The 26,785-nt window shown below is 41.3% G+C and overlaps 3 protein-coding genes across 6 annotated transcripts in view; 2 read left to right on the forward strand and 1 right to left on the reverse strand.

Annotated features, from left to right (window-relative positions):
- Positions 1-2,996: 2,996 nt before the first annotated feature.
- Positions 2,997-5,673, forward strand: mgst2 (microsomal glutathione S-transferase 2). Of its 2 annotated transcripts, none has more exons than XM_085467972.1 (4): positions 2,997-3,137; positions 4,840-4,939; positions 5,240-5,392; positions 5,510-5,673. In XM_085467972.1, the coding sequence occupies exons 1-4, from the start codon at positions 3,077-3,079 to the stop codon at positions 5,610-5,612; spliced, it is 417 nt and encodes a 138-aa protein (XP_085324098.1). In that variant the 5' UTR covers positions 2,997-3,076; the 3' UTR covers positions 5,613-5,673. The 2 variants fall into 2 exon arrangements, with proteins under 2 accessions (XP_085324098.1, XP_085324088.1); XM_085467962.1 differs by lacking the exon at positions 2,997-3,137 and adding an exon at positions 3,848-4,204.
- A 68-nt stretch (positions 5,674-5,741) lies between these two features.
- Positions 5,742-10,220, forward strand: LOC146716738 (short coiled-coil protein B-like). 2 transcript variants are annotated; one of them, XM_085467993.1, is made up of 4 exons: positions 5,742-6,317; positions 6,895-6,963; positions 7,045-7,125; positions 7,991-10,220. In XM_085467993.1, exons 2-4 carry the CDS (start codon positions 6,948-6,950, stop codon positions 8,131-8,133), a joined length of 240 nt encoding a protein of 79 aa, XP_085324119.1. In that variant the 5' UTR covers positions 5,742-6,317; positions 6,895-6,947; the 3' UTR covers positions 8,134-10,220. The 2 variants fall into 2 exon arrangements, with proteins under 2 accessions (XP_085324119.1, XP_085324111.1); XM_085467985.1 differs by lacking the exon at positions 5,742-6,317 and adding an exon at positions 6,345-6,709.
- A 1,387-nt stretch (positions 10,221-11,607) lies between these two features.
- The window catches only part of LOC146716739 (alpha-1,3-mannosyl-glycoprotein 4-beta-N-acetylglucosaminyltransferase B), a 36,030-nt gene continuing 20,852 nt past the window's right edge, over positions 11,608-26,785 (reverse strand). For both annotated transcript variants that reach the window (XM_085467945.1, XM_085467952.1), the window contains exons 11-15: positions 24,731-24,924; positions 21,196-21,274; positions 14,901-14,967; positions 14,001-14,113; positions 11,608-11,966 (exon numbers count right to left, since the gene is read on the reverse strand). In XM_085467945.1, coding sequence (XP_085324071.1) covers positions 11,949-11,966; positions 14,001-14,113; positions 14,901-14,967; positions 21,196-21,274; positions 24,731-24,924 — 471 coding nt within the window. In that variant the 3' untranslated portion in view covers positions 11,608-11,948. The remainder of the gene's footprint in view (positions 11,967-14,000; positions 14,114-14,900; positions 14,968-21,195; positions 21,275-24,730; positions 24,925-26,785) is intronic.

Raw genomic sequence — 26,785 nt, forward strand, 5'->3', positions numbered from 1 at the left:
ATTCCCTACATCTACTTGCAGCTTCAGTGTTACACCTGCCTTCTTTGTACGTCTTCATGAACTCTCTCAACACTGTTTCTCTGCATGAAGCCCTACTGCTGCTCGCTGACCGTCACCTCTCTAGCTTCTACTTCGTTGTATGGCTCATCAGCTTGATTTTCCTATAGCTGCATCCTTGTTGAAGATCAGTACCAGAACACTTCTTCTTCGTTCCTCAAGCGTCCTTTCCAAAACTGTGTTAAATAATCTGGTTTAAAAAGTCCACTGCCCTGTTTCTCAGACATCTCTATACCTCCACATGTAAATCATCAGGACTCACTACCTTTCCACAGCTGCCCTCACTTCCTCCTTATACTTCCTGATTCATTAACATTCCTTTATGTCATCCTCTTACTCTCATGTCCATACCTACCCAACATCTTCTCATTATCAATTTTCTTTCACCTACAAATCCACTAAAATCAACCAATCACCACTATGTCCAAACAAAAAATATGTGGTGAAAGCTTCCATACAGATGTAATCATTCATTTCTCAAACATTAAATACATACATTATATTTTGTCGTAGCATTCACATACAATTGCAGTTTATACAGACTATGCCAGGGGTCAGCAACACCCAAAGAGCCATTTGGTAGAGTTGGATGTCTCGAGACCGGTCTTGGTCTCAAGACCACTTTTACGTGGTCTTGGTCTCGACGGACTTTTGTCTACCATTTGGACCCAGTTTCCACAGAAAAGAAAACACTGGGAGCCGCAAATACTTTTTGTCATCTAAAATGAAGATAACACTGTTATTGTTATGCCTTGTATACACCTGTATTGTGTATTGTGTTGCATCACAGAGGATCTCTCCTGGACGTACAACACCACAGCACTGGCCAAGAAATCACAGCAGCGTCTCTTCTTTCTCCGCAAACTAAGAAGAGCAGGAGCACCAGCCCCCATCATGTACACTTTCTACAGAGGCACCATCGAGAGCATCCTGTCGAGCTGCATCACTGTGTGGTTTGGAGCCTGCAATGCGTCCTGTCATAGAACCCTCCAACGCATAGTGAGAGCTGCAGAGAGGATCATTGGTGTCTCTCTCCCCTCCCTCCAGGACATTTACAGCACCCGTCTCACTAAAAAAGCCCTTTGCATAGCGGCTGATCCCACGCACCCAATGCAAAGCTTCTTCAAGCTGCTGCCGTCGGGGAGGAGACTGCGGAGTCTCCAGGCCAGGACCAGCAGGCTGAAGGACAGCTTCATCCATCAGGCTGTCAGGAAGCTTAACTCCCTCCCGATTCTGCCCCCTCTCCCCTCTCTCCTCCACGGTCTCACTGAACTCTGTCACACACACACACTCTCTGACTCACTCACTGGCCTGCACCAGTTACCAGTCACTTTGTGGAGCATTGGACTGCCATTACCTCATAAGACTCTGTTGTTACACTATCTCTTACCGTACATTACTAAATCTCCATTTGCACTATTTGCCTACTTGCACTACTCTGCCTGGTTTACACCCAATGTCATTTACCCATTATATTGTATATTGTATAGCTTTCTTGTTATATGTAAAATTGTATTGTATTTATTTAAATTTTTACTTTTTAATTATTTTACCTGCATTTTTTAATCACTCTTATATTTAAATGTTCATTTGCTATTTTATCTAGGGATTGAGAGTAACGTAGTTTCTATTCTCTGTATGTCCTGTACATGTGGCAGAATTGACAATAAAGTTGACTTTGACTTGACTTTGACTTATGAAATCAATGAACTGCTACAGAGAAAAAAAATTTTTATTTATGGAATGAACACATTTTGAACTCTTAAAAAATATAACACAAAGGAAAGACAGTTGAAGGTCTCTTTTAAATGAATTAAAAAGCTGATCTTAAATTATTCATATACCAAACAAAAACTGTAGCGTTGAGCTGAATTTTAAAAGTAATTGGAAAAATTCACTCAACTGCTAAAAAAAGAAAGAAAAAGAAATATTTGCAAAATATCTGTATAAATATTTATTTTAAGTGGTTGACGTGTGTGGCGGGGCGTGGTCTGCACGCTACAGGGGAGGCGGACGCACCTGAGCGGCATCCGCAATCAAGCCCCCCCGGCTTAAAGTCTGTGCTCTCTCTGCTGTTGTGTCGACTGTGTGGCTACAGCAACAATGTGTAAAAATGGTCAATAAAGAAAAAAAGCATGTACATGCAAACATCGCTGGGTCTGCCATGGCGCACAGCGTCTGCAAATCGGGGCTGTACGAAGTCACTTCGTCTTTACGCAGGACTGTAAGCTGCCATCTGTGAGGCGTGAGCGCTGTTTGTTTTTACCGTAGTTCATGGTGGAGAACAGCTGCTCACATACGTATGTGGATCCGAAGCTCCATACTTGGCCTGCCTGGGGTTGACACTCTCCATAAATGCAGGGCATTTCGGCTGATATGGTTTATGCGAGTGTGACGCTTATTTTGAGCGATGATAATAACATATGATTTTATTTTGATATTTGAAGACCACGAGAATCTTCCAATTTACAACTAGAAGTTAAAAAAGAACTAACACAAATAAAATACACTTCAGTTAAATACTTATATTTTTTCAAACCACGTGGAGCCGCAGGTTGCCGACCCCTGGACTATGCTCTAAGAAATGCCCCCCCTACAGTACCAGGCCTGCAGAATAAACTCACACTGATAACAGTGCGTGGTATACAGTGGCATGATAAATGAAGCTCGAGCCACTGTAATTAATTAAGGACCATCACACTTTAATTGTTCAGTTCTGTGCATGCATTTATACATGTGCATATATGACTGTATGATATGCTGATGATAAACTAACAGCAGGTATTAAAGTTTTAGCCAGGTTTTTCTTGTGGAGTGTTAGTGATAGAGTTCATAGAGAGTTCTGCCCACTCATGGCAGATCTTTAGCTGCATAAGAGTCACGGGACTTTCTTACTTGCACAACTTGTGGGATGTGCTAAAGTCCCTTTGCCCCAGGAAGTACCTCCTATTTGTTATGTAAAGCTGACTTTGTGTTTAGGAGCAAACTGTGAGGACGGCTGTTTTTTCCCAACAGTCTGATGGAAGCGGACTCCCCTCTTTTGTTGGCTGCAGTGTCCCTGCTGTCAGTTCTGCACATGGGTAAGTAAAACACAGCAGCTTAATGGATGTTGTGCATGTCAAGGTATTGTCCCAACTTAATAATAATGTGGGTGTGGTTTCCCACTCCTGTGTAGGTACTGTGCAACAGCAAGACTAGGCAAGTTTTACACTTAGCACTCCACTCATTTAGTGATCATCAGATCACATCTAGGATGCGGATTTCCTCTTGTCAGCAGCTTGAACATGGTTTCCCACACAGAAAAGCACATACATTCTAAATGCAAACAACATCCTTATTATTTTAAATGTGTGCATTTATCAAATCAAATCACTTTTATTGTCACATCACATGTGCAGGTACACTGGTACAGCACATGTGAGTGAAATTCTTGTGTGCGAGCTTCACAAGCAACAGAGGTGTGCAAAGTACAATAACATAAGCAAATATAAGAATGGCTAAATCTGAGAATTATATGAAGAAATATGTGTACAATATAAGAGTGTATGCACATTACTGAATGTGTATACTAAATATGTATGTCTACATGTGTGTATGTGTGTGTGCACATATTTTACAAATTAAATAGAGTTAAAATAAAATAAATACATAAAATCAGAATCAGAATCAGAATACTTTATTGATCCCTGGGGGAAATTATTTGTTTATATATATCTGTAAATATACAGAGGTTGTTAGTTGGATATTGTGCAAAACAGTGGCATTACTATACAGTACGGAGTGCATAATGTTGAAGTTCCAGTAGTGAAGCTGAGGTGTCTATGACGTGTTCAGCAGTCTGATGGCCTGGTGGAAGAAGCTGTCTCTCAGTCTGCTGGTACGGGACCGGATGCTGCAGAACCTCCTTCCTGATGGAAGCAGTCTGAACAGTTTATGGCTGGGGTGACTGGAGTCCTTGATGATCCTCCCCGCTTTCCTCAGGCACCGCTTCCTGTAGATGTCTTGGAGGGAGGGAAGCTCACCTCCAATTATCCGTTCAGAGCACCGCACTACTCTCTGGAGAGCTTTGCAGTTGTAAGCGGTGCTGTTGCCATACCAGGTGGTGATGCATCCAGTGAGGATGCTCTCAATGGCACAGCGATAGAAGGTCCTCCCCTTTATACTAGTTTATTGATTTATACTGAGCAATCTCCACTTTTTACACATATGTTGAGCAGTATATGTTGCCGTGTTTTATAGTATAGTATTCTTATAGTATTTTCAGACTTTGATTCTTGTGGGCCTTTAATGTGGCTTCAAGCGTTTCTTCACCCAGAAAAATTGTGTGCAGGTTTAACTATCACCAGGCCAGTGTTAACCGGAATTCTTGATCATGGCTGTTGTTGATGCATTTTCTAATGTGGAATCATTCTGAGGAGAATGTCAAAAACATGATAATGCGAACACCACGGCTCACCATGAAGCTCAGAATATTCTTCTGGGTAGAATCTAGACTCTGTAGAGCATTTGGACAACTACGAATCTGCTTTGAGACAGAGGAGCTGAGAAGTGCCTGCTGTTCAACTGACACTTCATGGAGCTTGGTCAGTTTTATCATGGTGGTCTACAGAGAGAAGTTCATGGCTTGGATTTTGTTCCAATGTTCAATTTTATCCCTTGAAAACAAAATCTACAATTTATTAAACTGTGCAAAAAAAAAAATTAGGTGGCTAAAATAGGAAATATACTTGTGAATTGTATAAAGAAACATGTAAAGAAACCTCTGTCACTGTCTCCTCTCAGGCTACCTGGCTCGGCGGGTAGGAAGATCCAGGATGGCTTACAACATCGTACCTCCTGTTGTCACTGGACCTCCAGAATTTGAGAGGACATTCCGTGCACAGTAAGAAGACCTGATTGTAATGCTATAGTCAAATGAACTGAAGGGTAAAACTAGTTTAAACAGACTACTTTAAAGTAGTAGTCTGATTACAGAGTGATATGGGAGAGAATGCCTGAGGAATGGAGAAACAGTTTACTGGTACCACACCATGAAGTTATTCAAAGGAGTTTCTGAAGCTAGGTTAAGAAGAGAGCTGACAATCAGTGAGCAGCAGTGTGGCGGAGGGAGCTGATCTGCAGTCAGAGTAGGGACAAGGTGGAGCTCCAAGGATGTCCTAACATTACCTGTGTTTGTTCTCAGTCAGAACTGTGTGGAGTTCTACCCTCTCTTCCTGGTGTCGATGTGGACCTGTGGTACCTTCTTCAGTGAGGTGATTGCAGCTGCAGGAGGGCTAGTGTACATGGTCGCTCGACAGATGTATTTCAGTGGATATATCACGTCCCCCAAGAAAAGGTCTTTCATGATACTAAAATATCAAATACTTAAAAGCACATGGTGGCAGCGCTGACTTTAAAGTATCTGATGTTTGACCTATTACAGCACGCTGACTGAGTACTTTCTGGTTTGCAGGTTACCTGGCTTTATTCTGAATTTGGTTGTCCTCGGCATTCTGTCTCTGCTGGGTTCGATTGGAGTGCTGCGTGGAATACTATACAAATACTTTCTTATCTAACTTTGAAAAATGTCATCAAACTGTGCAAACCAACAAATAAAGTTATTTGTATTTGGTAGAAGTTTTTATAAAATTATTTTCCAATGTTTATATTTTCAGTTCTTTATAGTTTAGACTAGGTTTACATGTTCAGTTGTTGTTGTTTCTAAATTAGTTTCAGTGTTTGATTCAGTGCTGTATGTTTCCTTATTATTATACTATGTGTGTATTTACGATTAACTTTTCAGTTTTACTTTTCGAGTTAACTATTTTCTTTCTCTATACTTTTAGCTTGGTTTTTATTCATTAATATAATCTTGGAACAAAGACATATAATAGCATAAATATCTGTTAGATTTAACTGTGTGACCATGGCCTGCATAGCTTATCTAAAACAGCATTTTCCAACTTCAAAAAAGGAGTGGCTTTAAGCGATTTACCTTCAAGTGTGCAACACCTTAAGTGTTGTTTCCGGCAAGAACTGTGGTACAATAAAATAACTGCAAACAGTGGAAAAAAAGGGGGAAAAGATGAACTATGATGTCGTTCTGTTGTTTGTCCCAGCGGGGTGTACGGCGCCCCCTGGCGGCTGTGAGGTGCAAGTGCCTGATAATAGCCAATGAATTCTAGCACTGCCGAGAACAGTCAAGCTGTGCTGAATTACGCTAGTCTTTAATTTTCCTATCGATATTTAGCGCTGCAACGTTTGTTTTTCCACGTCGCTGGGTATGGGTCCTTTCATTTTACGGCTTATACCTAACTGCGTGTGGCAGCTAATTTTAAATAGCCTCCGGCTAACGGTTATTAGCATAGGAGCAGCTAGTTAGCACCACACTGTTAGCACGGTGTGGTTTACTTTGGCCAGCTGGTCTCTTTGATCAGTTTTAAAAATACCCGTGGTTCACGTGACCTTTAGAAGGGTCCGATACCAGACAAACAAGCGGTCATAGGGTTTAGCTGTTAGCATTATTAACGCTGTTGTAGGCACTGTCTCTTAGTCACGGCGCTGCACTGGTGTGCTGAGAATAATAAACTCTTGTTAAAATGTGTTGTTATTATTATAGGTGTGGCAAAAGTGATGATTAAAAAGAATTGTGTGCACCGCATGACAACAAAATGTAAGCGTTTACTGCCAAGTGACAGCTGAGGCAGCTGCCCAGAGCAGTTTTGGTAAACAGCATTTCATCACGTTGTGTAACATACGTGTGAAAAGCTGTACGGTCGTTTTCAAGCATGCGTAGCTTTTGCTACAAGCAGTGGATAAGCTAACTTACAGATATTTAACTGTCAAATGTTCCTGCAGTGTCCCCGAGAGTCGCAGCCCTGCATTCCAAAAAGGAAGACGAGTACTTCACCATGAGCTCAGAGGATGGTGAGACAACACACACACACCCCTCCACAGTGTGCATGTTCACTCTTTCCTGCGCCTGACGGCTCCGTTCGCCTGCTGCAGGTGACATGGAGAACCAGGCTGAGCTGGAAGAGAAGACCAGGCTCATCAACCAGGTGTTGGAGCTTCAGCACACTTTAGAGGGTAGGCACGTGCAGCCTCACAGCTGTTACCTGCTAAAATGGAAAATGAATTCTTTAAATATAAACTGTAAGGTTTCTTGTGGGGTGGCTTAGACTCGTGTTGCAGCTTCATGTCACGCTGGGATTTGTAGATGAAATTGTGCATTTACATTTTTAAAAGTTGCCCCTAACTTTACGCACTGTAGATGGGCTTTTGGTGGGAAGCATCAGAATGTTGATTTCTCTATGTGAATGTTACTCATAAATGTATCTGTGCCAGCAGAATGTTCACAGATTGATAACACACAGCAACACTGCATCACTCAGAGTGGATTTGAGCTGTTTAGCCTCATTTTTAAACCAGCTTAGTTTGGCCCGTTGAACTCTGCACCGTCTGGCTGATAGTAGAAACTCATTCTGAGAGTTCTGGTTGCACAGTGTTTGAACATCAGTGGGGAAAGGTGACTTCAACACAACCCTACAGTCTCTGCAGTGTGGACAAAGTCCTTGGTGTTTCACGCCAAGTCAGTGGTCGATGGTGGCCTCAGCGATTGCCTTACTTTCTGAATCAATACAAAGCTTCTTATTATGGTTAAATATAATTTCCCTGTTGCACGTGCAGCACTGAGATGTGTTGTGTGAACAGACACACACATTTATTTTGTGTTTGGAGAGTGGAAAGATCAGGAGGTGTGACAGAAATGAAGGAAACACAGAATAGGTGCACCTAACATAACAGTGTTTGCTGAACTATGAATGAGCTTTAAATGTTTTTTTAATGGATTCTTGGATAATGATGATGTTTTAAACTGTAATGAATACGTTTACCACCCTTGTAGTTTCCACATTCCTGTATGGTTGACTGATGTTTTTGTTGACGTGTTCAGACCTGTCTGCCCGAGTCGATGCTGTAAAGGAAGAGAACCTGAAGCTGAAGTCGGAGAACCAGGTCCTGGGTCAGTACATTGAGAACCTCATGTCGGCTTCCAGTGTCTTTCAGACCACTGACACCAAGAGCAAACGAAAGTAAGGAGACCTTCAGAGAGGCCTGACCTAAATCCACCCCTCCACCGTCCCTAACAGAGCCCAGACCGTACCAGAGGACTGGACTCACGGACCCTTTAATACTGCTGAAACCTGAAACCCGTTTCTGTCTCTAACATGTGCAAATAAGGGAATTTGTTGTTTTCGTAATGTGGCTGCAGTGGCCAGTGTTGCATTCATTAAAAGAGGATGTCCACAAGAAAAAGAAGAAAGGGAGACCTGATCCAGAGCTGCACATTAATATTAAACCTAACTCACGAGCTGACACACACTTGTCAGGAAGGACAGCTGGCCTGAATCCTCTTCTGATATCTGAGTGCCTGAAATCTGTGCAAGTCTACAGAAGGAAAACATGCTTTGCTGTTTTTCCCACATAATGAGTCCTATTTCATAAAGTACAGTTCTGTGAGGTGTTTAGCACTTTCCTAATTTCTTATTTTCTTTACATATTTGTTACAGATCATCAAAAGTTAGACTTTGAAATGAGTAAAATGCAGTTTTTAAATGATTGTTACACAGGTTGGTTTGCACAGCTTTAACATATGTGGGAAAAGTAATCCCGACTTGATCCGATTGAGTGATGTGAGACACTCGTTGCCACTTAACACAAATAATTGACAGCAGTTGTTGCACAACCAGTTATTTGGTCTTTGGGGGTAATAACCATAAGTAGGGACAGAAAGGTGGGTTTGTATCGTTTATTTCCCTTAAATAATTAATAATCATTTAAAAACTACATTTTATATTTGCTCCGGTTATCTTTGTCTAATATGAACGTTTGTTTGATCTGAAACATGTAAGTGTGACAAATATGTAAAAGACCTCAGGAAGTTGGAGGAACACTTCTACATGACACTGTCAATCCCATTTGTTCTTCTGGAATATCTAAATGATGAGATACGATTCAAGCAGCTGTCACCTGGTTAACTGTAACACCAACTCTGTGGACATCACAGTTAGTCAGTTCAGTTATGTTTGCAAACTCGTGGCACACAAACAGGAAACCGGTGAGATACCTGGAACTAGACTTTCTAGAATCCTGTTGTGTAATGTGTTGATGTAAACAAAGAAACCAGACCCAATCAGTGTGTAAGACGGGCTTCCTGTTTAAGCGACGGTGAGTGCTTTGAGTTTCAGAAGACGTAAGAGCTCAGCTTTTGTGCCATGTTCATATATTCAGACTTTGTTTTTTGGCATTTTGCACACATACAAAGCAAAGACAAAAGTGCAATCTTACACTGGCCTTTTGTGTATCAGCAAACAAGCTGAACTCGTGGTTAGGTTTCCACCTTTAGGAAGCCTGCCGAGGGGCAGCAGTCTTGTGAGCTGTACTGCATGTACGTTTTGGAGTCATTAAATAAATAATGGTTTGCTTTTATATGGCTATTCTGTGAGTGTGACAAAAGTCTCGGTGTTTTCATGTATTCGGTGCTCACAGATGTAAATCAGCAGAAACAAGAATAATAGATTAGCTTCCAGTCAGTGTGGTTAGTGTTACACCTCCTGCAGATCTTCTGATACACAGGAAGGCATCACCGAAGAACTGACACTGGATTACAATTGTCACAGTTCAGATGATGCTTTGAAAATACCGGTGACGTTACTGCTCCTGAGCGCTGCACACAGGCCTGACACACAAAAAGAAAACTTCCACACCACAGATGTTGAAGTGTTTACATTAAATTCTGTCTTCTGCTCTCGATACTTGTTAGTGAGGAGCTTGGCTTGATCTAAGATGGGATTGACACACCTTGTTTTAATTCTGAGTCAGTGTTGCTGCCATTGCTACAGCTCCAGTGGATCTTTGAATGGCTACTTTAGTTCCAAACCCCTGGTCTTTGTCATTTCAGCGTGATGTCACTTCCTCTTTCTTGCTGCTTGGGTTGGGATTAAACAACACTAGTGGCACTGTTTGAGTTCACAGCTAAAACCATGATGTGTCATTTTGATTTGAGCCTGTGTGCGCTGATTGATGAACTTCTCTTTAACCATGCTGTATACTGTTTACATTTTGTTCGATTGCCAGTTTGACTTGGCAAGTCTTAGTTAAATAAAGTTACGATCTTTTCATGACGTTTCTAAGTGATATTTCTTGAGCTAACAATCTCTTTGTTTTATTTGCCGCTCACGGAGTCAACTAAAGGTGCTCACCAGGACCTGATACCATCCATTATGCATTTAACAGCTGGTGTATGAATAAGAACACAGAAAGGTGGTCAAACTAAAAAAAGGAAAGAAACTATTTTGGTATATTCAACTATATAATAACGAGAAGAAGAAGAATATGTACAAATGATGACAAAGATGCAATTTAAAATAGTATCTTTGCTACAGTGTTACATCTGCATTGTAAGAGTTGAGTTGTTTTTATGGTTAACTTTGATTCCCTGGGTCTTTTCCTGTGTGTTATAACTTTTCGATATATTTTCATGTGCCTTATATTTGCTTTGTGACTATGTGTCTTATTTTGAAAGAAATATTTACACGTTACCATAGCGACCAGAGAGCATTAAGGGGCAGAGAGGAGGATGCTACTCTGTGTTGTTGGCGCATTTCAGGAGGACTAATAAAATAAAGGACTAATAAAGTTACACAATTACAGTGAATTTGCATTTATTATTATATTTACAAGATACCACAGATTTTGTCTTGGTCGTATCATTTTATTTTGTTGTGTTTATCTGCGACAGCTTAAAGGCTGGTCCGTGAAAATGTTGTCTGACATTAAACCGGTCCATGGCGCAAAAAAGGTCGGGGACCGCTGGTCTAAACAACACTGGATCATCTCGAGTTTGGTGCCTTTCTCATGCTTGAATGGTTCATAGATTTATGCTAAGTGGCTTAACAAACAAAAGATTTCTCTGGAAGTGGTCAGTTAAAAGTTGCTTAGGCTGCTGCCCCCGCGACCCGGCCCCGGACAAAGCGGATGAAGATGGATGGATGGATGGATGGTCAGTTAAAGGACTAGAGTGAAAGTGACCAGTATCAAACGCCACTATCCAAAGAAAGCCTGGAGACCTGCTGCTCAAGAACAAAAAAAATGCAATATTAAATTTTTGCAGATGTGAATTTCAAAATATTTTGCTCGGTTATATTTATATCAGCGGTGCATTAGTATCATTGAGTCAGAAGAAACTACAGTGTGTGTCTAGCTCTCAGGGAACTGATGCAGCTGCTACCTTCTGTGCATCCATATAGCATCAGACTGTGGATACAAACACTACATCAGAATCCTCTGCATGCTTTAATGCTGGATTTTGCTTGCGTCAAGTAAAATATAGAGTGTCACCATACTTGGACAGCCTATAGGAATGGCCTGTATCAGATGCATGATGAGATGAAACTTGACATCTTTGAGCATCAAACTAAAGAGTGCTGTCGCTGCAGGGGATTCTTTGGACTTTGAAGAACCTGTTTTGCGTTTTTTTCATGTAAAATGAGCTGAAATGAAATCCTTACAAGACAACTTGATATTCTTTATTTGTAACAAAAATAGAATAGTGCAGTAATTTACTCAGTGAATAGCTCTGGTGTTACATCAGTGAAACGTTTGGGTGGAGTGAATTTAAGCAGCTAATATGAGCCACCACTGTGGCCAATTTGGACACTTCCATCCAGGATGGATGGAAGTGTCCAAATTTATTCACATAAACTGCCTGTTATGTGAATAAGGATTATTCACATAACAGGCTGTTTAGGCACATGTAAGCCTTTTATTGGACGTCCATGTAGACAAAGTCTTTGTGCAGCAGGTGGCGCACTAATCAGCCTGAGTGAGAGTTTCCTTCTTGTCTGTGGTCTTCAAACTTTAATGAGTATCTGACAGACAGAAAGAAAAAGAAAAGTGTTAACCACACACAGCATCCACTGACGCCACCACCTACCTCTTCCTGGCTTATTGTTTAGGTTAACAAGTAACACAAAGAAAAACTGAGCTTTGTAGATTTTCACAGACCGAGTTATTGCAGGGAAACCTGCACGCATGCATGAGGTATATGTTGAAACAACTTGGTGCACCTCAGAATAACTTCAGTCAGACTAGCTGCTGTGTGATTGAACATCTGCATGCCACCACAAGCCCAGTTGTGAAAGTAACAGCGGAGCTCAATAAGGGCGTTTCGTCATAATTTTTTTTTCTCTATTATTTCTGTTCTTTCCAGTCTGACCTCATACTTCATAGGAAGAGAGTTAGAGGTCAGACCGGTTGTACAACAAGCCTGGTTTTCTACCTGATCTGTTTTTAATGAATATTCCTGTTTGATTTAACAGGAACTGAAAGTAGTCTGAAACTATGGGCTCAAAATGTGGTCAGAAATATTTTGTACTTGTAAAAAAGATTTGTGTGTGGACTTAGCCAAAAAAAACCCTGCAAGTTACAAGTACGAATTTTGACCCCTATTTTTCTTCCTTTAAGCTGATTGGTCAATGTCATGTCAATCACAAATTAAACAATCCAATCAGAGAACAGATGGGTTTGCCTGTCGAGGGGCGCTTTTTTTGAACTGCAGGTCTTTGAAGGGAATAAATGCCCTTTTACATGCCAACCCAGCGGTTTCCTTCATCACCACGAAGGAAAACAGTCTGTGGTCGTCCGAGTTTGGTGATTTTTGTGTCACAGGTCTACGTGTTTAATACAGGGACTTCCACAGCCTTTTCAACAGCGCTGCGGACCGCGGGGTGGGGGCGGGCAGTGTTTTGGAAATGACAGTCTTCATTACAAAGCTTTCTTCGTTATGAATTAGCATACATGTTTTTATTGAACATTTGAAGAACCAGCAAAAAAAACAGAAACTCTTGTAGAGGACATAAAGTCAGAGATAGAAAAGACAAGGAGCAGGTGCATCTAGTACAGGTAGAGCTGCTGCACACAGAGCCCAGCAGCCAGCAACAAATTCTGGATTCTTTGCTTTTAGTTAGCAGTTAGCATTAGCAGCACATCCTGCGTCCGATGTGAAAGGACCTTCATGCTGCGCACTGTGACTCACAGCAATGGTCCCGGGTCAGCCCTGACGTTGTGTTAAACTAATCCTAAAGTAATGATGGTATTTCTAACCACTGATATAGCACAACTTTATCCTTTCAACAGCTGCTGAAAGTTAGGGGACCTAGCTGCTATCGGATATTTATATAGAGATCCTCCAGCTTCAAACTGTATCACCCTTCAAGGACCTGCAGTTCAAAAAAAGCGCCCCTCTGACAGCCAAACCCATCTGTTCTCTGATTGGATTGTTACATTTGTGATTGACATGACATTGACCAATCAGATGAAAGGAAGAAAAATAGGGTCAAAATTCGTACTTGTAACTTGCAGGATTTTTTTGGCTAAGTCCACACACAAATCTTTTTTACGCACACACAAATCTTTTTTACAAGTACAAAATATTTATGACCACATTTTGAGCCCATATGAAACCACAACATTGACTCTTTTCTTGTACTAGTTGCCACAACTCCTGTTTCCTGATGATCTTCAGTGCACTCTGTGGGAGTGGGGGTGCAGCCGTATGTGAAGTGGCTGGGATACTGATGGGAGAAACTGCTGCATCCAGAGCATGTGGCCTACTAGCACTACTGTGAGCTGACCACAGTGGTACTGAGTCCGTTTTAAAGGTTCATCTTAAGAATCAGCAACTTGAATGACAGAAATCCAACAAGATACTTTGATCACATACGTTTCATAACATCAAATTACATCATGTGACATAAGAACAGGGAAGAACTGTTTGTTTGATGGCTGCTTGCTTTTAGTTTTGTGCATTTCTTTTTTTTTACTGTTTTTATTTATTTATTTTCTTACACGAGATTGTTTTTAAGTGCATAAAAACACACTTAACACAAGTATTTGGGTCAGACCTCACTCAGCAGAGCCCAGACATCGGAGTCGGAGTGGACCACCAGGCGCAGTGCAGAGACCGGCTGCAGTGCTGCTTCAATCTTTCCTTCAGCTAATCCATTCACAAATTCACCTGGAAACACACAGCAGTAGGTTGGTTGTGTGTGTGTGTGTGTGTGTGTGGGGGGGGGGGGGGGGGGGTGTCTATAAAAAGCACAGGTAACAGAGTAACTTCCTTTTCTCATATAATGCAAAAGATTTTTCAAACATGCGAAATACTTAGTGCTGTGAACACGTTTAATGGTAATAAGAACAAACTAAGAACAGCTGCTCAGAGCTTTGGTGAAGTACTCTCCCAGAACAAGAACACCACAAAGGGACTGGCTAACAGAGGCAGAACAGTCCTGATTATGAAGGATCCCTACAAGGCTGTGACACCATCAAACTACTGGCCAATTACCTGCCGCTTTATAACAGGGAAGCTTCACTCAGGCATCACAGCAGAGGTTCAAAGCACCAGCTGCTGGTACAACAGGTAGAGCAACCTGAGCAGCGGCTAAATGTACAATAATATTTCCCTTTTAGAATAATAAGTAGCTACTTCATCCATACAGCGTTTAATAGGAACCTGTTGGCATGCTTTTCCTTCTTCATTAGTTTCAACCCTCTCCAGGCAGGCGTTGCAGATTTACAACAGTTAAAAACTAACAACCTGATTCCCCCACATACATATTTTATGAGGTTTTTTTACTCAGAAGTACCACTGCAGGACTTGGTTGTGCATTAGCAACTAAAACTTAATTTGAGCCTGAGAGGGTTAACACAGATGGTTGATGAATAATGTGTGATTGCTGCTAAATGTACGATAAATGAGTGTTTTTGAGACGCTGGGAGCCCCTTCCTTTGGTTTATGCACTTACCAACAATGATGAAGCCATTGCCCGACTCCCTGTAATGAGGAATGGCCACTTTGTGTCTTGCCAGCACCTAAAAGAAGAAAACAAGTATCTCAGGTGTAAAAGGCACAACACTGACATTTGCCTATCATTTGGAGTTCAGCATGATCAGCAGGAGCTGTGGTATTCCAGAGACAGCGGGTAACGTATTCCCCACAGAAGCAAACATGGATGATTATATTTTAAAAACTGTGCCACAGACGAACAACAGACCTCAGACCTCAGAGTCGTGGTCAATCACATGACCACTTCAAGATGACAAAGCAACAATGTGATATATACCAGGTTTTAAATTGTGTTGATGGGCCAGTAAAACCAGAGTCATGATAAAAAAATATGTACGCGTGTTTTTTCCTGGATAGTTTCGTCACGTTTAACGTCTAAAGACAGCGCAGCGAGCGCTCTCTGCTTATGAGCAAAACATAAAAAACTAAACAAAAAACAGCCCGTTCGTGTTGGTGGAAAAATGCACCATGTCGACCAATCAGAAATGACATGGCAACATGATGTTTGGTTGTTTAGGAAGAGAGAGAGAGAGAGTTTTGAGATGTGACGTTTAGCGTGTTTGGAGTGTGTAGTTCATGTGTTGTCTTGTGTAGTTAGTGTGTAGTGTTGTGGATAGTTTTGTGTTGTGTGTCAGAACAATGAGGCGACTGCTGTCTCCAGGTAGAAACAGGAGTGACACACCTGCTGCTGTCAGAGCTGCAGGTATCAGGCTGTGATGTTTCCTTTATAGTGGACAGAAATATTTGCAGTGGCACAAATAACTTGTGTGGCATCTTATTGAAGAACAGCTGATTGTTCTGTAAATAGTTTATTTTATTTTTTTTAAAAAGGGTAAAAGGTAAATGGCTGCAAATATCTTTGTTGTTTGCAAAACTTGTGCACATGAAATTTAAAGTTATGAAATATGATTCAATAAACATGTTTGTGGTTGTTACAGTAAAAAATATAAAATCCGAGTAGAAAGTTGTATTTTTTGTCTGATTGTAGATCAATTGTGTTACTACAGTTTGTCAAAATGAAAACATAACTGTAAATTCAGACACGTGAGGAAGAAAAGTGGTTAAAAATGGCCAATTATACCCTGGAGCCCAGAGGGCTAAACTTTTTTTTTTTTAAAGTAACGCAATAGTTACTTTTCAAGTAATTAATTACTTTTAGAATCTTCTAACTCACTAACTCAGTTACTTTTTTGAAGAAGTAACTAGTAACTATAATTAATTACTTTTTCAAAGCAACTTGCCCAACACTGGTAATGCTGCCCATGTTTATGGAACAATTACGAACTTGTAAATTTACGTAACGACCACACGTGTTGTCTTTTTGGTTACCTTACTGCTTTGGCATTTTTACAGGTTTTTATGAAGTCCTATCAGGACATGTAGTCAGAGTCAACGAGTAATATAAGGGGAGAAATCATGCGATTATATGTCATCATTTGAAAGTGTAAACTCAGTACAAGCACTAGTACCGTTTCCAAACTGAAGGTGTGCCAAGAAGACGTCACCACAAGAAGACTGAGGACGCGCAGGCAGTCTTCTGCAGAGTTTTAGTCAGTTTTAAGCTGAGGTTTGCGCGACATATTCCCGACAGCTCTCTACCCATACAATCAGAATAGACTGCACACATAGGTGCCATCTGTCTCTGATGTCATAGCACTTCAAAATGAGAGATGGCTCAGGGTCATGTGATTTAGCCCCAACTATAAGGTTTATCCAAAAGTTTTGAATCTAATCTTAAAAGAAGAGAGGATGTCTGTCTCCCAAATCCAAACTGGTAAGACATCATGGTATTAGAGAAATAACTCTCTCTCTGTGCTCCCACTGCAGCATTTTGAATTAACTGGAGGCTTTTCAGGAACTTTTAGAACAACCTCCTAATCCTGGTCTGCAGCAGTCCAGCCCCAAAGCATCGGCATCACTCGGAGACAGGATATAACTTTAGAGATGCTCTGTGGATGAAAGCAGCGCTACATATTTGCTTCATTTGGACCCTGAAGGACAAGATTTCTCTCAGTGTTGCTGGAGGCTAAGCTAATGCCATCCTGGTTAGAAACAATGTTACTAAGATTTTTCAGGTCGAGTAACATAATCTCAGTTTTGTCTGAGATCAGAAGTAAGAAATTAGAAGTCAGCCAGCCTTTTATGTCTTTAAGACATGACTTTGAATCAGCAGTCCAACGTTTTTTGCGCCACGTGTCGGTTTAATATCAGACGGTATTTTCACCTTTAAGCTGTCTTTGATAGGACAAAGACAAAAACTGTATTTTGTAAATATAATAATAGCAAACGTGAATTCACTGTGTAATCGTGTAACTTTGTTAGCAGCGCCCTCCTGAAATTCGCAGACAACACAGAGTAACATCCTCCTCTCTGCCCCTTAACGCTCTCTGGTCACTATGGTAACGTGTAAATATTTCTTTCAAAATAAGACACACAGCTACACCACGGGAAAAGACCCCGGGAAACAGAGTTAACCATAAATTTCACACCTGAGCCCAACTCTCCCGGCCCGGTACCAAACGGCTCACAGACCGGTACCGGTGCCCTGGTTGTTGGGGACCGCTGCTTTAAATTGGTGTCATCCAGCTTCATAGCTCAATACATCTGGGTATGACCCGCAAAAATAAAATGTATACATATGCAATAAAATGTACATGTTTTTTTTCTTTGTGACTGGAACATTTTATTTGTGGTGAAATTCATTATTAGTTCAGATAAAACAGGTAAAAAAGGAAGACTTGGCCCTGACTGTCAGCCTGGCAACAGTGCTGAAAGAAGCCTGGGGTTATCTCATTTTACTACATCAGTAGCCAGTAGTAAAATGACCTAGTCTGTGGAAGGGTTTTTGTAGAGCTGCAAACTATCCTTCCGTGCAAAACAAAGTTCTTTTAAATGAGTGCAATGTCATTTCCTCTCCAGTTTTCAAGTTATCTGTCTTACATCAGGGGATCAAACCTCTGATTTCAAGCTTTTTTCAGAGGAGCCACAGTTTTCTGCAACGTATGCAGTGAGGATGTAACACGAGATATTTGACTTCTGAGAATAACATTTACATAGCTGCTCTACATTATTGTGGCATATTCTTCCACTGAAGAAGATAAGAAGGAAGCACCTTTAAAAAAAATTATTACCATGCTTTTTATTGTTTTTTAATGTCTCTGTAAAGAACTTTGAATCACCTTGTTGTTGAATTGTGCTATATAAATAAACTTGCCTTGCCTTACAGCACTTTCCTAAAAAAAAAGAAGAAGAGTGTACTGAAACTGTGCAGTCCATTATTGTAAAATGGACGTTACTGTCCAGACAGATTTGGGTTATTGGTCAGTTTCTATGTCGTGTGTGATCAAAACAGTCAGTCAGTTCATTCATATTTAGCAAAGAGTAACAATGCAGTGTAGGGGTTGTCATTTGGCGCATCCACGTGAATGTTATGAGCAACAATTCAGGTAAAAAGTCTAAGAAATCAGACAGAAACAAAACCAAACTTCTTCATGTGTTAGAGGGTAACAAGGCCAAGAGTGAGGCTTTCAAATGAATCATGAATCTGTCAAATTATTTGGATTTCTTGATAATTCTTTGAGTAAAAATTTGCTGCCACTCGTCCTCAGCCTGTGCTGTGAGGACCCAGATAGCGGTTTAGCAGAACTCTGGGAGGGTTATTCATTTAGACAAATTCATCCAGCTGCAGCCAGGTTTTTGAAGGAAAACAAAATAAATCTGTATTTTGATCAATTATTAAATCATTTATTAACTTAGAAAAGAGTAACATAATACTGGATAGTCCACATTTGATCATTTTACTGTTTGAGTCAAAAGTTCTATTTAGCTGATCTGGGAACAGACACGGACTCTGGGGACTAGTGATGTCATTCTGTTAAAATACATAATGGCAAAAAGAAACTAGCCCTCGCAGTCAATCACGATCACTTATGAGAAGTTTAAAGGCCTCAGCTGCTTATGCTGTGTATCTTAGACAAACTATACAGACTTGGTGTAATTTCCCCGGGTACACTCTGTGCTATGAGGCCTGATCAGACATCCACAATTACTTTGCTTCCACATCTGCAGCGTTATTGTTTGAAACGGCTGTTTTATGGTTGTGATCAGTTGCACAACTGTGGGATTTGTCTGTGCGTGACTGCGACTGAAAAACTTGTTGTGAGTGGTGATAGTTTCCATCTTATCTATTTTAATTCTTTTTATCACATTATCCCTCTGTTCAGCACTTTGGCCGACACTTGATGTCTTTTAAATGTGCTATATAAATAAAGATGACTTGACTTGAGTCACTTGGATGAGATGAAACGTTTCTCCCACTGACACTGCTGTGTGCAGATGAGCAGAATCAACTGTCCTGGCCTTTAAGGAACCACATCTAGCACTGGATATTTCATAATAAAAAATAAAAACAGAAATCTTGTTCCAATCCTTTGTTTGTTTGTTGTTATTGTGAACTGAAAAGCTTGTGGACCTGGAACTAAACGATGAGGTTTCCCTCTTATCTTCCACACAGGGATTCCATGTCTGTCTAACTTTACTCAAAGGCCACCGCTGGCCTGACCACTTTTCCCCTTCAGCGTGACACACACACACACACACACACACACACACACACACACACACACACACACACACACACACACACACACACACACACACACACACACACACACACACACAGCTAAATAGAGGCAGCAGGCTGATAGCAGATAGCTTGTTGTGGTAGATGTTTCTTGTTGCCTTGCTACTCTTTTCATCAACACCCGAGATGAAAACCAAGACCCACTCAACCACAACATTAGAACTAAAGAATACACGCCCAGAAAATAAGCACACGCACACACAACTAAGGGAACAACTAAGCTGTAGTGCCTCTTCACCTCACTGTGCAATACCTTGTGCAATACTTTTTGTAAATAGTCAACAGTGCAATAGACTCAATACTTGAAATGTGCAATTCACTTGTATTTTTATTTTTATTCCTATTTATTCTATTTTATTTATATTTGTCTCTGTATTTATATATATATGTGTGTGTGTGTGTGTGTGTGTGTGTGTGTGTGTGTATGTATGTATGTATGTATGTATGTATGTATGTATGTATGTATGTATGTATGTATGTATGTATATATATATATATATATATATATATATATATATATATATATATATATATATATATATATATATATATATATATATATATATATATATATATATATATATATATGGCCCCAACTGACCGAGTGCTCAGTGAATACCTCAGGCAGCAGAAACCCAAGAAAGAGGAGGGAGACAAGGAACCATCATGGAAGGACAGGCCCCTGCACGGTATGTACCACCGGCAGATAGAGGAGGTGGCTGATATCCAGAAATCCTACCAGTGGCTGGACAAAGCTGGACTGAAAGACAGCACAGAGGCACTAATCATGGCAGCACAAGAACAAGCTCTGAGCACAAGATCCATAGAGGCTGTGGTCTATCACACCAGGCAAGACCCCAGGTGCAGGCTGTGTAAAGATGCCCCAGAGACAATCCAGCACATAACAGCAGGGTGCAAGATGCTAGCAGGCAAGGCATACATGGAACGCCATAACCAAGTGGCCGGCATAGTGTACAGGAACATCTGTGCCGAGTATAACCTGGAAGTCCCGAGGTCAAAATGGGAGATGCCCCCAAGGGTGGTGGAGAATGACCGAGCTAAGATCCTGTGGGACTTCCAGATACAGACGGACAAAATGGTGGTGGCTAACCAACCGGACATAGTGGTGGTAGACAAACAGAAGAAGACGGCCGTAGTGATCGATGTAGCGGTTCAAATGACAGCAATATCAGGAAGAAGGAACACGAGAAGCTGGAGAAATACCAAGGGCTCAGAGAAGAGCTCGAGAGGATGTGGAGGGTGAAGGTAACGGTGGTCCCCGTGGTAATCGGAGCACTAGGTGCGGTGACTCCCAAGCTAGGCGAGTGGCTCCAGCAGATCCCGGGAACAACATCGGAGATCTCTGTCCAGAAGAGCGCAGTCCTGGGAACAGCTAAGATACTGCGCAGGACCCTCAAGCTCCCAGGCCTCTGGTAGAGGACCCGAGCTTGAAGGATAAACCGCCCGCAGGGGCGTGCTGGGTGTTTTAATATAATAATCTGTAACTGTAACTTCTGTCGGTGTTGTGCTTTTGGAAACCGAATTTCCCAGAGGAACCCACCCGAGGGATTAATAAAGTTCTAACTTATCTTATCTTACACACGTTACTCACACTGCTAGGCAGTACTTCCACTGTTGTATTGAAGAATTTATCTCCATTGGTCTCGATATTTCCACTGCGAAACAGGTACCTGCATTGTTAAAGAAAAGAGCACAGGTGGAATATAAATACACCAAACTGGTAACATCTACACACAAAGATGCTCCTGGGCTCAAATACTGCACGCAGCATTATTATCACGTCATATCAGTTTCATTTCTAAATTACATTTTCCTTTAAACTGGCGTTCATGTTCATTTGTGCAATGAAAAAAAAAACCCCAACAAACTTCAACCTATCACTTTAAACTTTACTGCTCTAACATACAGAAATGATTCTGAATAATAACTGAAACCTGTGCAAAGATGTTTTAAACTGCTACAGCATCACTTGACAGGAGGAAAATATTTAAAATTGAACAAAGAAACTGTCATTTTTCTAGTTTTCGTCTTGATGCATTTTTGTAGTTGGTTCATATTATGGAGGGAAGTCATTCTTTGGAACCAAGCAAACAGCTGTGTGACTACCAGACAGTCCTGTCAGCACAGGATCACAGTCTGGCACATGTACTGTACAGGAAAAGTCATGAAGCTCATACAGTTAGAATGTTGACTTTCCAGAAAGACGTGCTGCAACCAATCATCGCTTTTTGTTCGACCATAACAGCACAGGTTTCACAAAACGAGTGACATACTGACTCTGATGCTCCAGTTTCTCTTTACTTAGTAGCACAAGGAGATTTAAACATTCTTAGGAAATACATCACACATTAAATAATCAGTTCTTATCAAATTTGGTAGAGAATATGAGTGCTAACGTTTTTTAAAAAGATTCTCAGATTACTATCTGAGTATCTTTTTCCTGTGCAGTATCTTTGATGTACTTAAGACTGCGCTCTTCTGGAGCCACTCGCCCAGTTTGGGCGTCACTGCCCTGAGTACTCCAATTACCACGGGGACTACTAATGCGTTCACCTTCCACATCTTCTCTCGCTCTTCTCTCAATCATTGGGACTTCTTGAGCCACCCATATTCCTTCTTCCTGATATCTGTTAGTTACACATTTTAAATCTCATGTTTTGAAAGCCCGGTTGGTTAGCCATCACCGTTTGTCTGTACATGTTCCACAGAATCTTAGCTCGGTCATTTTCAATCACCCTAGCGGGTGATAGTAACCGCTTGGTTATGGCGTTCCATGTATGCTAGCATCTTGCACCAGCCTGCACCTGGGGTCTTGCCTGGTGTGATAGATCCCAGCCTCTGTGCTGTCAGACACTTCCTCTACCTGGTCCATTATGGTTCTTCTCTTTGCTCCTCTTCTTTCTCTGGTTTCTCACCAAGCACGTGGTTGGTTGTGGCCATCTTCCTGATGTACTCCTGGGTTTCTTGGGGATAAGGGCAGTCCGGCCTTAATTTTGGGTGCATCTCATCCGGTAGCAGCTGGTTCCTTTGTGCTGCTAGACATTCACTGAGTGCAGTTAGCTTCTTTAGCCAGCAGGAGTGAATCATGTCAGGGTGTGCTGCTGTCCAACTCTTTATAGTGGAAACCTTTTCTTGGATTTCTGCCATTGTGATGGTTGGTCCTGTTTAGGGAGGTTGCTGTGGTCTATTCTTAGATCCACTAGTCAATAAGGATTGTTGTTATACGTTGTGTCCTTCTCCTATATGTTCTTCCAGTATTGCTCCGTCTCCAGACTCTATGGGGTTGTTCTCACATTGCTTCCCTACTACTGAGAGTACAGCTTGGATAGTTCAGTGGGGCAGGGCTGGTTTATTCTCCTGGGTCCTATCGGTCTTGTTCAAGCAGTTAGCCAAGGCTTTGAGTCTTTGTTTGACTGTCTCTAAGGCCTCAGGTAGTGGCAGTTTGTTGTACAACAATCTGCCACTACAATCTTCATTAATCCTTTCTGCCATTCTGATAGTTGGCTAACCTCCCTCCATGCAGCCTTGATTTCCAGTTTTCCATGGAGGGTACGGCTCCTTGTAGCCGTTGTTCATCTTATAGTCAAGCATCTGAATGATCACCAGTATTGGGGAGTAATGGAATACATGTACCGCCGTTACGTATTTAAAATACAAACTATGAGTAACTGTATTTCGTTACAGTTACCATTTAAAAAGGTGGTATTCAGAATACAGTTACTTTGCTGAAATAAAGGGATTACACGGCGGTCTTTTCCTGTTTCATATGTTCGGCTATGCCCTCTCTATTTTTGGTTTCCACGCCCCAAACAAAACAGGCATTAAGAGGCTCTAATGTCTGTGTCTCAATCTCGCCGCCCATGTCACCACTGCTTGCAGCAGCATAATGACGTGAAGAAATATGTTAAAGAATTATTCACAAAAATGATTTAATATGAAGGCAGAGTGTTACAGGCATCGCCCTAAAGCATGCAGCCTGATGGGCAGTGTAGTCCGTGCTGCAGGGAGAATGGACTGCCATACCCGTCATGTGTCTGTGAGCGAGGGGGGGAGAGAAAGGAAAAGTACGAGCTGTCACCGAGCAGAAACGGGAGCTGGAAGCAAGTAAATATAATAATAACCACTGCAGCCAAGAAGAGTGCCTGACGAGCCCAGCTGTAAGTAAGCTGTTAAGACTCGACTGTACGCTGTGTTCGTGTTTTCCTCTGAAACAATAAGCTCCATTGGAGCAGCCTTTCAACGCCTCTTTCTAAAACTTGACCCAGACAACAAAGTAAAGCTAGTTTTCGGCTACGAGCCCGACGTATTAGCCAGAGGTCCCTTTACTACGGTTTGGAGCCGCGGACCTGTTTTATATACGCGAGGAATAGTTTTCTATACGAGATCGCTGCAAATATATTCAGATTTAAAAATCTAGTTGGTATTGATATGGAGAGTAACCTTCAGTAAAAGTAATAAATCACACAGCAATAGTACATTCATGTAGTTGTAAAAAGCAAGATAATATATTAAGTAATCCAAAGTATTCAGAATACGTTACTGTCACTGAGTAACGTAACGGAATACGTTACAGAATACATTTTGGGGCATGTAATCTGTAATCTGTAGTGGAATACATTTTAAAAGTAACCTTCCCAACACTGATGATCACTGTTGCTGTGGTGTACATCAGTCAGTTTCAGTAATGGTCACAGTAGGGATTGTTTCTAATGCTGCATTCACATCGTCTAGTAGACTTTCAGAGGGTACTTCATGTTTTCCAGCTTAGCCATGACCTTCACTTTCGGGTCAGCTGCTCTCACATTCAACACCTTCGACGCACCAGTTGCTATTAGGGCTTGGTACCCAATCTCTGAGGGTGGTGATAATGACATTTCCCCCTGACCCAACATCCTAGCTCTGCCTTGCCGCAGCATTTGTGCTGTACCTTGTCATCCTCTAGCTGCTGCTTGTTTCATGCGTGTGTATGAATGAAAGCAGTTTGTAAAGCAGTTTAATGTGCAGACTGGGTCACCATCATTTGTGTTTTTGTCCTCTTCTTTTCTTCTTTTTTTTTTTTTTTTTAAATAGAAAACATTCATTTGCAAAATTTACAGAATGTATGGAAAATAACTAAACAAACTAACCCAGAAGTGTAGACTGGCTGGGAGAAGTTGAAGAGGATGTAGTCACCCTGGAGGGGAGTTATTGCCCAGAAGAAATCTCGTCCTTCGTAAGCACTTTTCAAACTGTGCGTCTGGTAGTGCTTCAAAGTGCTGCTCACCTCTGCAGGTGGGTTATTGTGAGCCTTGTACAGCGTCTGCTTCCCAAAGTCTTTGTCCTGAAGTGGATAAGAGAAAGAAGAGAAAAATATCTTTGCACATACCACAGCACATCCACAGGCGAGAACACTTAACAGAAGGCCGCTGAAGGCCCCATCCAAAGTTGTGTTTCTTAATGTTTACAGGCCTCCCAAATACTGCACAGACTTTTTTAATGACCTCAGTGAACTGCTGTCTGTGATCTGTGTTGATTTCGACTGTGTAATTATTGTTGGGGATTTTAACATTCATGTGGACAACCCTCAGGACAAAGGGACTAAAGACCTGAGTAACACTCTGGGCAACTTTGGGCTGACTCAGCATGTAACAGAGGCCACACATAATAGAGGACACACTCTTGACCTACTGATCTCCAAAGGCCTGAGCATTTCAAAGGTTACTGTGTCTGATGTGGGCCTGTCTGATCATTACTGTGTTTTCTTTGAAAGTAAAATCTCAGCCCACACAAATATATCAACAACAGTGATCACAAAACGGTGTATAACTGAACACAGTAGTGCAATTTTTAACCAGGTCTTCCCATTAACACCTGACCTGCCCAGAGGGTCAGTCAATGAGCTCGTCAATAGCTTCAATGCTAACATGTTAAATGTAATGGACACTATTGCTCCCATTAAGGTGAAGGTTATCTCTGGAAGGAAAAAGTCTCCATGGAGAAACTCCACACTGGTGAAAAATGAAAAAAGAGAGTGTAGGAAAGCTGAGCGCAGATGGAGAAAAACAAACCTCCAGGTTCATTATGACATCTATAAAGAGAAACTTCACAATTATAATTTACAACTGAGGAGTGCAAGGAGGTCCTACTTCTCTGACATCATCACTAAAAACAGCCATAATGCTCGGGGTCTTATTTTCTACAGTTGACAGGCTAACAAACCCTCCTGTGTCAGTGGCAGCTGAACTTCATTCGACCATGGCCTGCAATGACTTTGCCAAATTCTTCACTGAAAAAATCCAAAAAATTAGACAAGCAATTGGTACATCAACAGCAGATCCAGGATATGTACTGTGTCCACCAAAAAACTGTTTAAACACCATGAAACAGTTTCAACCTATTAACAGCAAAGACCTGGAGGACATCTTAGGTAAACTGAACTCCTCCTCCTGCTGTTTAGATGTCCTGCCAACAAGTTTTTTCAAAAAGGTCTCAAAGACTTTAGAGTCAGACCTGTTACAGATCGTCAACTTTTCTTTATTATCAGGTGTGTTTCCAGAACCACTAAAAACTGCTGTAATCAAACCTATACTGAAAAAGGACAATCTTGACAAGACACAAATGAACAACTACAGGCCGATCTCAAATCTCCCATTTTTAAGTAAGATCATTGAAAAAGCAGTTTCTCAACAGCTCAGTTACTTCTTAAAACAGAATAATTGCTACGATGCCTTCCAGTCAGGTTTTAGACAGAACCACAGCACTGAAACCGCTCTGACCAAAGTGTTTAATGACATATGTCTGAACACAGACAGTGGAAAAATGTCAGTCCTAGTTTTACTGGATCTCAGTGCAGCATTTGATACAGTTGACCACAACATATTACTCAAACGACTGGAGAACTGGACAGGTCTTTCAGGAACTGTACTAAACTGGTTCAAAACATACGTAGAAAACAGGAAATACTTTGTATCAATAGGTAACTTCACATCTGAGCAGACAAGTATCACATGTGGAGTTCCCCAAGGTTCCATCTTGGGACCCCCTCTGTTTAACATCTACATGCTCCCACTGGCACAGATTATAAACAACAACAAAATAAACTATCACAGCTATGCAGATGACACACAAATATATATCACAATGTCACCAGGAGACCGAGGCCCTGTACAGGCTCTTGGTAAATGCATTGAGGAAATCAATGA

This window comes from Copadichromis virginalis, linkage group LG2 (genome assembly GCF_057382275.1).
Source record: "Copadichromis virginalis isolate Kocher_CV1m ecotype Utaka linkage group LG2, C_Virginalis_male_GT1.1, whole genome shotgun sequence".
Lineage (NCBI taxonomy): Eukaryota > Metazoa > Chordata > Actinopteri > Cichliformes > Cichlidae > Copadichromis > Copadichromis virginalis.